General features: G+C 39.2%; 1 protein-coding gene across 1 annotated transcript; it reads right to left on the bottom strand.

Annotated features, from left to right (window-relative positions):
* Positions 1–698: 698 nt before the first annotated feature.
* Positions 699–1,670, bottom strand: LOC100480373 (olfactory receptor 11L1). The gene has a single exon (XM_034653252.1). It carries the CDS (start codon positions 1,668–1,670, stop codon positions 699–701), a length of 972 nt encoding a protein of 323 aa, XP_034509143.1.
* Positions 1,671–15,456: the final 13,786 nt, after the last annotated feature.

Here is a 15,456-nt window from a genome sequence, read left to right as displayed (position 1 = left end):
TTTCTTTATTTCCCTTCTTTTCCTTCGTTCCCTTTCTCTCTTTCTTTCTTTCCTTCTCTTCCTTCCTTCCTCTTTCTTTAGTCTTTCTCTATCTTCCCACCCCACCTGTCTCTCCCTCCACTTATGCCTTCCTCCCTCTGCCTTCCTCCTTTTCTTCCTTCTTTCATAGAATTGTATTATATAAAAAGCATTAAAAAGTCTAAATTCCTGTAGATAAATCCTTGGCATGTCAAAAACCCTTCTTTGTTCTTGTCACTAGGAGATAATTTAGGTCAACAATCATTTACACATCTTCATTCATTCCACAGACATTTAATAGACACCAATAGCAACAGGAATTGAATCTATAAGGCCTGTCTCCTACCAGTACTTAAAAGATGTATAACTTTCTAGATGTATGCTTTATGAACTCAGTTCTACTTTGAAATCTGAAAGTAATGTGTGATATCATCATGCCCTTAAATCACACAATTAGATTCTTATCAGAAGATGAAAGAAAGTGTCAAGGGATAAAATTGCCCCTAAAATGATTTGATAGAGGCTATTTGCCTGCCGAACAGTTATTGGCAAGTAACCATGATGAAACTCTTTAATTATGGCTTATAGTGCCAATGATGACATTCTGGTTTGGAGGCTCCGAGCCTGCCCTTCACATATTCCCCAAATTAATCCACTGTGTATTCTTGTGCTAATTTTTCTTACCTAACAAAGAAACTCCCCTTCACTCTTACTCCATAGATACCACACTTTTTTCTCAAGACTTTTCTAACAGCGTCTTTGAATTCTTGGTTCCTCAAGCTATAGATAATAGGGTTCAGCAGTGGGGTGACCACAGTGTAGAAGACAGAAATAATCTTGTTGATTTCAGCTGACAGATGGTCATTGGGGCGAACATACATGGAGATCATGGTCCCATAGTAGATAGTGACAACAGCCAAATGGGAACCACATGTGGAAAAGGTCTTCATCCGACCAGAGGCTGAAGGAATTCTTAATATGGTAGATACAATGAAAACATAGGACACAAGTGTAAGAAAAAAGCAAATGCACAGCACTGCAATTGACAAGATAAAGATGACCATCCTGGTGATATACACACTGGAACATGAGAGCTGCATGAGGGGAGGGAGGTCACAGAAAAAATGATTGATCTGGTTAGGACCACAGAAATCCAACTTGGAAATCATTAGGGAGGGGAGAAATCCTGTGCCAACACCTGTCAACCAGGAGACTGCCACCAACCTGGTGCAGATCTCAGGACTCATCAGGGAAGAGTAGTGGAGTGGGCTGCAGATGGCCAGATGACGGTCATAGGCCATCATGGCCAGAAGAAAGCACTCAGTAGCCCCAAAGAACACAAAGAAATAAAGCTGTGTCATACAGGCAGGGAAGGAGATGGCTTGGCCGTGGGAGAACAGGTTGGCTAGGAGAAGGGGCACAATGGTGGATGTATACCAGATCTCCAGAAAGGAGAGGTGTCTGAGAAATACATACATGGGTGAGTGCAGTCGCTGGTCCTGGCTCACTACTGCAATAATGACAACATTCCCTGTGATTGTGAGAAAGTAGATGAACAGGAAGATGGCAAAGAGCAGTGTCTGCCATTCAAGAAGGTTCTGGAATCCTAGAAGCTGAAACTCAGTGACACTGGACACATTTGCAGGCTTCATTGCCTGTGGAAGAGAAAATATTTTGGAAAAGCACTATATAGAAGCCATACAAATATTTGTAGCTATTGATGTTTAGCAGCTCAGAGACTAATTCTTTAAATAGTTTAGATCTTTGTGTACAACCCTTTATAGGAACAAACACTTTAATAGCAACATTTTCATCTTGTTTTTATAAGAAAATATTTTGATATTATAAGCTTAATGTGGATGTTAAGTCATGGAAAGAACCTCAGCAAATTCCATTTCTTGTGTTCTCTGAAATTTAGAAGTCTCAGATCCAAAGATAAAAATAAAAACAGAAACAACAGAACAAAACAAAACAAAACAAAAAAATCTCTGATGGAAAGCAAACTTGGAAACTAAGCATAACAACAACATTTTTTTTTAAAGCAGGCAAATATGGAAGCAATGACTTTTCTCCCATACACAAGTCAGGTTGAGCATATCTCCTATGACATCTTGGAGAAATTTATTCATTTTCCTTTCAAACAATATTTATGGATACCTTGCTCTGTGTGTGTGTGTGTGTGTGTGTGTGTGTGTGTGTGTGTGTGTGAAGCTTTGAGCTGAGCTAACCTTTACCTGCACCAGTGTCCTTTCTTGCCCAGTTGGATACCATGTCCTGCCACTGAGGATGTACCCTGTATACATTCAACACATCACCTTTCCTTTGCTTCCATTTCATTCATTGTCAAAGCTAGTCCTGGGTAAAGGCTACATCCACCTGCCACATATGATCTTGCATGCAATAAAGGAGATGAGAGACGACACATAATGTTGTCCTTTTAAGATTCATAACCAATAACTTCAGTGTGTCTTTAACGCTGTGGAACAATGACTCCACCTTTCTTTCATCTATTTACTCTTCCATTCTCCTGAGTGACTAGTTCATATATTTTTTTTTCTCTTTTCAAACTTCCAACACTTCCTTGTCTATCTATGCCTCCAGCAAAATCCTATTGTTCTGAAGGAAAACCTGAAGTTCTCCAATGGGAATATCCAGATACTCAGGCTACTAAATTCCCCACCTCCCACCTTCAGTTTCTCTTCATCTGCTTTCTACATATCACTCCAAATAAAAGGTCTATTCATGGGTTAAGGCAAATCCCCCTACACATGCTTTAGTTCCTACACCCTCCCACATAGTGGAAGTTTTTGCAGGTATTACACTTTCTTACTTCCTTGAATTAACAATGGTCCCTCTCTGCTAGATCATTTCCTCAGCATGTAAACAGGTGGTTTTCTCTCCCTGTAAAAAATATAGAACCAATGGGGTGCCTGGGTACCTCAGTCAAGTGGGCATCTGCTTTCATTTTGGTCATACTCCTGGGGTCCTAGGATTGAGCCCCAAGTCAGGCTCCCTGCTCAGCAGGGAGTCTACCTCTCCTTCTCCCTTTGCTCCTTCCCTCCCTCCCCCCTGCTTGTGTGCTCTCTCTTGCTCGCTCTCTCAAACAAATAAATAAAATGTTTATTAAAAAAAAAAAACAAAGAAGATATGGTCTTGATTTCATTCTCTTCTCCAAAACCTACTGCTTTCATCTGTCTGCTCACTTGCACTCCTTCCCTTCTTGAGGGTGTTGTCTCTGTCAACTGCCTGCACCCCCCCTTGAATCCATTGCAATCAGGGTTTTTCCCTCACCACTCCACCAAAATAGTAATGCCACGTTTCAGTGGCTCTTCAAACATCCCTAATGGTCTTAATCTGTTGTCAACATGGCTGAGTTTATTCCGTCATCTTCTGGGTCTATTCTTGTCACTTAAGATGCCCAGCTATGTGCCCTCTGAATTCCATTACAGACCTGTCTTTCACATTGTATCCATTTATTTGATTAGCATCTCTCCACATCCTCCAACCTTTTAATGTAGGCCCTCGGGGTTGAATACCTCTTAATACACCCTCATTTCCCTTGAGGTTTGATGCAGACTCTTGACTGTAAATGCTATCACCTGGCCCTCAGCACCAAAATGTGTGTATCAAGCTTGACTATATGTCTCATGTGAACAATTTCTCTATTTGAAAGAACCCTGACATGTCTAATTAGCATCTGGAACTTAACACTAACTAACCTGCATTTCTTTCTCACTTAAGAGTCTCCCCTTAGTCTGTCTCCCACATCTCATCAGTGGTTATTCCATCCTCCCACTTGTTCAGATCAGAAAACTTGACTTTTTCTTCTCAAACCTAGTATCGATTTCTCACCCAAATCATCTGGCTCCACCTGAAAATATATGGAGAAGTGCCACTTCCTCTCACCTGGATTGTTCAATGGTCTCCTTGTAGCTCATCTGCAGCCATCTGCCCTTGTTCAGTAAATACTCAATAAAGCAGCCTGAATGAAACTTTTTAAAACAGGGAAGGAAGGAAGGAAGGAAGGAAGGAAGGAAGGAAGGAAGGAAGGAAGGAAGGAAGGAAGGAAGGAAAAGAAAGAAAGAAAGAAAGAAAGAAAGAAAGAAAGAAAGAAAGAGAAAGAAAGAAAGAAAGAAAGAAAGAAAGAAAGAAAGAAAGAAAGAAAGAAAGAAAGAAAGAAAGAAAAAGAAAGGAAAAAGAAGGAAAGGAAGGAAAAGAAAAAAAGAAATAAAATTTAAAAAAAAGAAAAGGAAGGGAGGGAGGGAGAAAGAAAGAGAGAGAGAAACAAAGGCAAAGAGAGGACAACGTGTGTCACTCCTCTTCTCAAAGCCCACAGTGGCACCCAGCTTACTGGGTATGCTGGGAGCACATGGTACTGTGAATCATTCCTATTAAGTCAATAAATCAGTGTGGCCAATCCACTTATGCACACATTGGGAATCTACTGTTAATTCATTGTTGTTTTAGTTCACTATTTTTGCTGTGTTCTATTTCTTCCTCTCATACTTGAGTGAAATAATTGAGAATATTATCTTCATTTGACTGTGAAAAATTCATATGGAATGAAAATAATATCTTAATAAAATCAATACACTTATTATCAGGGATACAATATTAGATGTCTCTTATACATATTGAACTATGTGGTATATGATTTTTTAATGCTTAAGAAAGAAAAGAAAAGCCAAAGCCTTCACAGTGTAGCAAACCCTACTTTTCTCTTCCCATCTCCTCTGCAATCTCTTTGTCCACTTTTCTCCTACCGCATTCTGATCCCAGCTCTCCAGCTCCCTTAGTATTGTTCAAACAATGTAAGTCTTGACTCTATTTCTATTCAACGCATTCAGTTTCCTGGGATATTATCTCTAAGTGGCTCATACCCTACTCTGCTCAGATATCACCTTCCCCATGGTTATCTTCTCTGGCTACTCTATGGCCATTCTGGGAGGTTAGGAATTCAATCTTCAGTGCTAGAACTAATTATATTGAGCTAAAAATAAAACAAAAAACAAATCAAATCAGAATGAAAACATCTGCCTCCAAAAATGCTGAGTCCTCTTTAGAGGCCTCTTTAGAGCCACAGCATAACTTCAGATCTAATTTTTGTAGCTTTCTTTGAAATTATATGAAAATAAACATAAAAATGTTACTGTTGCAATCTTGCCTAGAGTCAACTAAATGGCTTTTGACTCCTTAAAAATTCTTTTTTGGTTACTTTCCAGTTACTGAAGATTTGCATTCTAAACAACGTGCAATGTCATGTGCAAATGGCACTACCATTTACTTAGTTTTCACACAGAGCATCAGAAAAGGCTAAAATTGCCTTGATAATGAGGAAGAATTTATTGGAGTCTGTGTAATTTTATAACTCAAATTCAACAACCAAAGCAAACAACACAACAAAGTTTATGTCACTCGACACTAAAACACACACCATGTTGATTTCCTTCTGAAAAACTTTGTGTCTGTCTACATGAGCCTCTCCTACCTGTCTTTCTTCCCAGCATGGAGATCCCTAAAGTGTCCCTGCTCCAGGATCTGCCTTTCCCTCCTTGAACCCAAATGTGGGCCGTGCTTTCCTCATGCAAGTGGAAATTTGTCATCTCCTCTGACGGGGTTTGACCCTGGATGAAGCAGGCTTCTCTTTTTAATAACTGGGTTTCCTGGGGACCTGGCCCTTCTGAGAATCCTGGTCCCCAGATATTTTTTCTGTAATTTGTCAATTGAGTTAGTAAACAATGGAACCAATCTTCTGAGATTCAGCTCTACCTTCTGAGGCTTAGATGTCTGTAACACATTCAGGATAAATAAATTTTTACATTCTTTTGGAATTTTTTTAATTTTTTTAAAATTAGGATTGGTCTCAGAAATGTTGAGATAAAAATCGATCAAAAGAGTGTTTTCTAAAATATAGCAAGCAGACAATTAGTGAATCACTTATCCTGAGAACTGGATATAGGACAGCTGCTTTTTGTTGAATGTCATTTTGCCATCATATTTTAATTGCAAATACAACTAAATGAAAAAACAAAAACAATTCATGACTAAAAATTAATTAATTTATGCAATGAGAGCAATCTGTACCCAAGCTCATTCTAAATGTGAATCTATCAATTTATCAAAAAAAAAAAAAATTCAACATCTGAGTTTATATGAAAGGCTGTTTTATTTTGAGTTTTGGAAGATAGGTTGGAAAAGAAAAAGGTTCTCAAACCATCTGTAATATAACAGTATTAAAAACAAAGCAAAACAAAAAACACACATAAAAAGTAAAAAAAAAATTCAAGTGTATGAAAGGTCATTATAATCAGATGCATTGATGTTTGCATTAACTAATATTTTTTGGAAATAATATTATTCATGCCTATACTTTTCAGAAAACTTGAAAATGGAAAGAAGTAGACAAAAATATCAGTACATTTATTTTGGTGTGATATACATAAATTGGTGTTTATTTTTAACTCAACAACATAATTCTTAAATAACATGAAATACATTCTAGAAAAAAAATTTTTGAGTAAACTGTGATGAAATAAAATATACAGCAAATTGGCCACAACTGTATGCTCCTTAGGATATGCTGTATACTGCAGCATCAGAAACCATTATGCTTATAGGTAATAAAGGCTGTTGGGAAGAATATCCAAGTTATTTGGGGGTGGGATCCATAGTACTGTCTCCCAGAGTTAGGCACTTGATGTCTTACCCTCCAAATTTTTTTGTGTGTTATACATATGGGGAGATGCAATTAGGTTAATACTGTATAACCTGTATCCAGGCTATTTTTATAGCTAATTATATAGCCTGGATCGTCTTGGCATTTTTTTACGACTACTTTTACAACTACTTTCTATCATAGGTCTTTGCTCATGCTATTAAATTTGGGGGAACAAAATTAAACACCATAGATAGACTGTGTATCTTGTGTGAGGTGGATTTTTCATATCTAATTCAAATCTAGATTTGTAATTCCTGCATGTTTGCAGGAAAAAAAAATAAAAGTTGTGATAGGGTCTTCACAGCAGATTATGTACTTAGACAGTTTTCTCTGGCACTTTCATCTGTACACATCAGCCACACCTCCATTCATGGAGATGGGAGGGTGTCCATGCCTAAAGATCATCACTGCCTACACATAAGGGACAGTCAGCCAGAAGGCAAGTGGAATATATATAATCTCCACAACCAGAAAGTGTCAGGCTTCACAAATCAACCTGGCTTCCTGGTGAGAGCAAATCATGGACCATGGGAGGTAGGGGGCGATATGAAGCTTCCTTCTAAGATTCAAGCATATGGTGAGGAGGGTGGGTATCTCTTCTCTGCAAAGAGAAGATATTAGAGTACGGGTAGATAAACATCACCTCTAAGACTAAACTGGATAATGAGGATTAAAAACATATCATGAAATATATAAATTGCAAGCTATGGTGCACATTTGTAGGTTTTGAAGTGTCTTAATGACAGAAACACTTAGAAGCCTACAAATGTGTACTATATAGAACATACATAGGGTCTCTTTTTGTGCCTCCCCTTCAGTGGGTCATCTTTTCCTCACTACTCCTGGCTATCAATTATCTTCGGTATTCTTTTCAATAGCCTTTTATTTCCCACCAGTATCACAGCTTTTGATAGTGCAATATGAAATCAAAGAAATCAAAGGAATGTTCATAATGGTCATTTGCTCTGTATTTTATTTCACAGTGCAGCAAGAATCCTGTTATTGATTTCTTACTTCAAACATTATAAACTTATTTTTACTAAAGTTTATTGCATATTAATTAAGAATTATGTTATTACATTAAAAATAAATATTCATTTAGATGTATCACATCAAAACAAATTTACAGACAATTTTAAATATTCAAGTTTTCATTTCAGGAATGGTATTTTAAAATCCCTCTTTTATATGGTCCAGTAAAGTTGGTATTTTAAAGTTCTCTGCATTGTTGTATGATGAATTCATTTATCAGTGCACAGAGAATTTTGAAATTGGGTAATTAGTTATCACTATGATATGAAGGATTATATAAAAATATAATTAATAGTAAGCTTAAACCTAACCAAATGTTGCTGAAAGTCATTTCAAATTAAGATAATTAATAATATCTCATTTTAATAACAATCTAATTTCAGTGTAAAATGCAAAATAATGATACTCTTATTATAATAATAGAGCCAAAATTTCTTGAGCATTTATTTAATTGGGGTCATGGTGCTATACATGCAGTTCTTCATCCCACATTTACCATAGCTCTACATGTTGGACATCAATGTATAAGTAAGAAAGCTAAGGCCTAGAAAGTAAGTGATTCATTTAAGGTCACTGAGATCAAGGTCACTATGGAACAATTAGCTCCCCCCAGAATATCTGGATATAGGGGCCATGTTGGCACAGAGTTCTTTCCTGCTTCTCTTGGTAAGAGTGGTGGATTCTGTTCTTACCAAATATACTTGTTCAGAAAATAGTAGGGTGGGGGAGTAAATTCACGTCAGTCCATAGAAGTCTCACACAGTAAGCATGGGGACAAGCAACTTCATTTGCAGCCTTCCCAGAGCACACTGCCTTCACTATTGAGGGCCGTGCTTGGGAAACTCCTAGCCAATGTGGTATGTGCTCAGTGGAGGATGTTGTGATGCTTTAGAATTATGCCAAGAAAAAAGTAATGAGGGGTGCCTGGGGGTTTAGCATCTGCCTTCGGCTCAGGTCATGATCTCTGGTCCTGCGATTGAGCCCCGCCCTGGGCTTGCTGCTCAGCAGGGAGTCTGCTTCTCTCCTCCCTCTCTCTCTCTCTCTCAAATAAATAAATAAAATCTTGTAAAAAAAAGAAAAAAATAATAATGAAAAAGAAGTGGAGGTATCTCATCTGATTCGAAGAAGATAAACATGGATGCTTTTATAGATTAAATAGTTTTATAATATAAATTAAAATTGCTCTGTTTCATCTTAAAAGTAGATATGATATTAACGGATGGCATTTTTAGGGAAATACATTTTGGTTCACTAAAAAGAAGGGCATTTTATAACTCAGATATGATATTGTTTAAACATAGGGAATATCATCACTCGCTTAGGTATTATACAAGCAAATATTTATTGAATAGATAGGATAACATCCAAATGTTTTGGGAAATGTAATTCTTATTTTGTTTCATAGACAAAAGTTATTTCAAATTAAGTTAGAGGCACAGTTTGCTGACAACATCTAAATTCAACCTTGTCAATATCATATTGCCCTTGTAGAACTGTATAAATGAGGGGGATTTTCCAGGATGCATTCATCACAGACCTTTATTTCCAAAGTCAAGTCACCACGGCCCTCAAATCCCATTCTAATTCCTTAACATTGCTTACCTCTGTTAGGGGCTTGATGTGTGTGATGGGTGGATACAGAATTCTTAGTCCATCAATTTAAATTATATGCAGAGTTATTTTCAAATTCTATTTAAGTTTTTCATAAAGTAAGAATGAGGATTATCCAAACATTATATCTCTTTGCTTGTTGCATTCTCTACATATTTATATGATGTGGTGGGGCCATTGCAGTTATAAGAAATGCTTTGTGCTACCCATGCAAAACAGTTATTGATATTTGCATTTTTTAGAAATCCTTAATGTTCAAGGACAAACTTGTGAAATGGATTATTTTTTTTAATAACTTAAAACTACCCTCTAGAATCAAGTAACCAAAAACAGCTGATGAAGTCATTGAAACAACCAGCAGAAGATAACACGCAATGTATAAATCAATAATTATTTTTTTCAAGAAAGCCACGTTTTGAAATTAGTGGCTAATTTGCTATTATCTTGATAAATCTCCTGGCATACAATTATGAAGAAAACCTTCACTTTTAAACTTCTCCATGTTGACCACACAGTGGAAATACGGAAATTCAGGACAATTAGCCTCTGCACACAATTGAACAGATGATGTCCCTAAAGATTTGCAGTTTCCTTTCTTTCTCTCAGGTGCACTGTATGACTGGATGGTGAAGGGTTAGGATAAGCATTTACTGAGCATGTGTTAGATGTCAGGCCCTCCCTACACAAAACCCCATATAAGCCTTATAAAAGAACTCATTTCACCCACAAAGACACAGAGAGGCTTACATAACTCACCAGGGTCACCTGCAGGGTATTTGAATGACATGATATCACTCAGCAGGGTCAGAGCACCAGTGTTTGAATACAGGTCTATTTTAGCTTCAAATCCACTGTCTTTCACTGTCATGCTCTGCTTTTTGGGCAATTCCGGGAATTGTGCATGCTCTATCAGTGGAATCAAGCTCAAAGGACACCAAAGGAAATGAGTAAATGTTAGTTACACTAATGATAGAAGGAGTGTTATCTTGCTCGGGAATTCAGGAGCTAGCATGAGAGAAGAATGAGGAGGAGACTTACTATCCCTGCATGAAAGAGAATTTCCAGCATGGAAGTGGTGGAGTGGGGTCCGAACAGGATTGGTAGTTGGAAAAACCCTCCTCAGGAGATTAGGAAGAGTGTTCAGACTTAGCCCCTGGGGCTGATACCACAACATTCATCTACCAAAATCTGCTTTCCAGAGAAATTTCACTTTACCATTGTTTTCGGTCTTTTAAATTTTACTTTTAAAAGGCCCAGCTCTGCTATTACAGGTATTTCCCCACTTTTTGAAAGTTCCCATTACTCCATTTCACTTTTGTGAGAGGCTTACATTTGCATCTGCTTTTGCAAAGGGAAAGAAATCTGAAGAGGATGTTTGCTTTTACCAAAGAGGTGAAAAGCAAAACCAGTGCTCAGTGTTTGTTTTTGCCGGAAGCAGTTAGCAAGGTGGCATGTACCTTGAGCAGTAAGGGTGGCCCCCCCAAGCTAGCTTCCCAGGAGCTACACTCAGCATCAAGCCACCATAGCTTTGCATTTTGTGAGCCTCTGTGCTTAATTTTGATTTGTTTGGTGCATTTCTCAGCAAGATTCATCCCTAGGTATCAGAAAAGCTTAAGAGAGGTTATTTTGGGGTCTGGAAATGCTAAAAAATGTTCTAAATTAATGGCAATTTTTTTAAATGTATCCACTTAACAATTTTTTTTATTATGTTCAGTTACCAGCATCTAGTCCACGGTAAGTTTTTGTTGTAGTGTTTGACGATTCATTAGTATGCATTTTGGTTCACAAGAAGTTTCATAGGAATGCTCCGCTTTTGGGAGGAACATTTAACTTCTTTATTTATACTTTGAGGATGTATTCATTTATTTATGAAATAAGACTGAACTTTGTAATATTGTTTATCTTTTTTTTTTTTAAATTGTTTTGTGTCCAGTTGTGGGAAACCCTTTTCAAATATCACCGTGAATTCTTCCTGATTTCTCTCCCACTCTGCCACTAAGTAAAACAATGTATATGCCCTTTTCTCTTTTTTTAAGTCTTATAGAAAACAGGAAAAATCCTCCTCTATGACTCACGCTTTTCCTTCTTATGCTATAGTGTGTTTGTAGAAGACTCTTGAATTCATAGACATTCTTAGCTTGGGGCATATCATATAAGTGCTAAGTGCCAAAGCTTATTTTTGTGTCAAACCAATTTACAACAATAGCACTATATGAAACATTAGATTTCGTATGAAGCCATTAATTGTGTGAACGTGCGGAAGTCTATATATACATTTGGGGAAATGCCTCTGCTTCTTCTTACGTATTTTACGTAGAACGGAGAAGGAAAAGGAGTTGAGATATTGCACTCATTGAAGAGCCTTTCGTGGGCCTGGCTTGGAGGTATGGACAGAGAGGCCTAGAAAGAAGGTCTGTTTTTACATTTGTTGGATATGCAGTAATGGGATTTATATAAGTACAGTTGAGTTCAGGCTGCCTCTACAAGCTGGGAGAAATTCACATGTCCCATTTTACCCCATACCCCCAGCCACACTAGAACATCCCCGAGCAGAGGTAGAGCCCCTTATTCACAGTGACCCTTAGGGCCTCAAAACCCAAACCATGGGGAAAGACAACCACAGGAACTGGGTATCATATTCAGCGACCATCACTGAAAATCTGTCACCAGTGCCCATTACCCACAAATAAAAAATCTAAACATATTTGTGTAACATGTAAAACTGGTCATCAGCTGGTCTTGCCCTGGTCACAGAGGGACCAGGAACCACATCAAACTCCTGGATGTTCCGAGACACCCAATGTCCCTTCATACATCACTGGGTTTTGTACTTGTGTTTATTCTGAACAGATTCCACTAGAAAGACAGGGGCAGGCTGGTAGTTCCAGGTCTCCCTGGAAATTATATTCCAAGAGCAGTTCCTTTGTGAACCTTTTCTCCACATGCTTATACATCGTGTCTTCATTCTGGTTGGCCCATTTGTCCACCCTCGTGGGTGCACCTGGGAAATTCTGCCACTACCTGGTCATTTTGTCTGTGTGCCAGTTCTCTCCTTCAGCTGGACAGAAGCTCTGCATTTGATCCCGAGACCTGGTGCCTAGCTCCTAGAACCGTCTGTTGAGGGAGAGTGCCATACCGGCACCAGTCCACAGAGCACACTAGGATCCTCACCAAACACTAGACATAGAAGTAAAGACAGGGCTGTTTCCATTCCTTGCATTTATTACATCCCAGGTTTCTCATATCTAATATATGCATGGGGTTTACACTATTTTTTTCAGAGAATGACTGCAAATCTCACATGGGACATTGTATTTATAATTTATTCTAGAAGCTATACTGGGTCCTTACTCCGTGCAGTCTGAGTGAAGGACTTTGGAATAAAAATATTAACAGGGGGGCGCCTGGGTAGCTCAGTCGTTAAGCGTCTGCCTTCAGCTCAGGGCGTGATCCTGGCGTTATGGGATCGAGCCCCGCATCGGGCTCCTCTGCTGGGAGCCTGCTTCTTCCTCTCCCACTCCTCCTGCTTGTGTTCCCTCTCTCTCTGGCTGTCTCTCTCTTTCAAATAAATAAATAAAATCTTTTAAAAAATATGAACAGGATACATTTTTGTCCTTAAGTCCCTCATATTACTTAAAAGAAAATTCTAATGTAAATCATTTTTTAAATATAGCGTTACTACATAAATCTACTTTTGCTAACATGCCCATATGGGGAACGGAGCTCACATGTGTGGGAAACCAGCCAAGGGGTGGCATTTCTCCCACTGTAACAGCCGTGTCTCAGACACCCTTCACTCTCCCTTGTAGTCATGAGAAACTTCTCTGGTTCAACTCCTCTTCCCGGATTCTCTCCGTGGAAACACAGAGGTTCTCTGGATGCAGTTGCCCCTTACCTAATAGGGAAAGTTGAGGCTGTGTCCACAGAGGACGTTTGAAAACCCTAGCTCAATAAATCACCAATGCAGTCTCTGGGGGAAAAGGAACAAGTATAATGCAGGGTGTAAGTGCTGAATGAAAACCAACCAAGATCCTTTTAAAAACCACAAGCAGGAAGAAAAGTGCTGTGTCAGTGGCTGTTGCTTTTGAGGTTTTGACTTTTTTTTCCCCCTGTGGAGTAGAAGGAGTGTGGGTCTAGGAGATTGTGAATCCCCAGAGCTGAGGCAAACGGTGAGGCCAGGGAGAAGTGAGACTCTTGGTGAGAAGGACAAGGGACTCAGGCTAGGGAAGAAAATATGGATACCCTGGAGATAGGGAAGGTGAGCAGGAATGAATTTGCAAAGGATGGAGGTTCCCATGTTGTCAGAGAAGACAGGACACAAATGGAGAGAAGAAGTAGAGAAAGAGTATTAGTGAGAGTCAGGGTGGATTTGGACGTATGCAACCTGAAAAAGATTCAGAGGTAAGAATCTAGGAGGGAGTGCACCAAAATAGGGTTGTAATGACACAAAGAGGTGTTCTATTCACCTTAGAAGAAAGATCATGAGAAAATACACATTTCAGTTAGACCAACCCTCTTAAACAAAACAGGGCCCAGGCTGTCACTTTACAGAGAATTTGTAAATACAATGAAACCAAATTATAATCCATTCCACTAGTTACCTGGATAGATGCACTGCAAGGGAAGCATGTTTTTCTAAGAACAATGATAGCAAAGATGGCACAGACCTCATTCCTCAGCTTACAAGTCTGGAGACAAAACAGAGCTTAAACTCGGCTGCCCTAGAATCAGCTGGGGAGGACGTGCCCTCTGATGTCAGCTCAGTCACTCAGCCTCATCCTGCTGAAGACCACTGCAACCCCCAAGCCCCCAAACGGGAAACCAGCAAGCTCCTCTTAGTCTCTAGGAATTAGGAAATCTCCATTCGAGTGAGCTGTGTTATCAATTCATCTATACATTTGAGCACATATATGGCTTTATTGTGTCTCCCAATAAAATAGAGATGTTTCTTGTATCATTGAGAGTCTCAGGGACGTGAATAAAAAGCAAATTAATATTTGTAACCTATAGAAACATATGGATCTCACCTTTGACATAATATCGTCATCTTCGAAATTCCTCCATCCATTAGGTTCTAAAATAAACTGTATTGATTCTGTTCATTCACTGATTATTTATTCAACTAGCATTTACTGGGTGTCCAAATGCATCAGTCACTCTTCAAGGTACTGGGAACATAGCATTGAACAAAACAGAAAAAAAAACCTCCCCATCCTAATGTCGCTTAAGCTCTGTCTCACCATCATTCTTCCATCTATCTTGCTATTTTTCTTTAATTAAATATACTCAGTCTCGCCAGAGCCTGTATCAAATGTGTGGTATCTGTGAGTCCATCTCATCCTCGGAACTAACAATGTCCTGCTATTTTAGAGGAAGTTTGCCACAGAGAGTTGGACATGCCCTTCTCTAAATCGCATTGGTGAGAAAGTGGCACAGTCTTCAGCATGGGTCACCATCTGCTTTTCTACTGGGCAGCCCTGTGCCCTTTTGCTTTCTTTTCTAACTTCACATTTGTGTGGCTTTGCTCATATCTGCATCTGTTTGCTCTCAAAGAATCTCGTTTATTTAACCAACTAGCCTTTGGCAGATGACCTCAAGCCTTTCAGACCCTGCCCACTACTAAAGCTTCAGGCCAAATCATCATCCTTAGAAGAAGGACCCACAGGGACACCCGGGTGGCTCAGTAGGTGAAGCATCGGATTCTTGGTTTCCACTCAGGTCATGATCTCAGGGTCATGAGATCAAAGCCCCCTCCTCCCTGTTTGGCTCCTCACTCAGCGGGCTGTCTGCTGGAGATTCTCTCTCCCTCTACCCCTCCCCTCACTCACCCTCTCTCTCTCTCTCAAAAACATAAATAAATCTTTAAAAAAAGGAATAAGGACCATAAACCTCACAGGAGCCCCAAAGACCTGAGTCATCGGTCCCCGCCTCTGACTGGGACCTTATCTGCTCGTCCTCATCCTCATCTGGCCCTACACACAGCCTGCCTGGAGGGCTCTGGTTACGGGGGTTCGCCCTGCTCCCTCCCACCACAGTTCATGTTTGTGTACCCTGCAGCCTCTGGCTGCTCTGTTGCT

This window comes from Ailuropoda melanoleuca, unplaced genomic scaffold (genome assembly GCF_002007445.2).
Source record: "Ailuropoda melanoleuca isolate Jingjing unplaced genomic scaffold, ASM200744v2 unplaced-scaffold7480, whole genome shotgun sequence".
NCBI classification, from domain to species: domain Eukaryota; kingdom Metazoa; phylum Chordata; class Mammalia; order Carnivora; family Ursidae; genus Ailuropoda; species Ailuropoda melanoleuca.
This window is presented reverse-complemented; position numbering and strand designations above follow the sequence as displayed.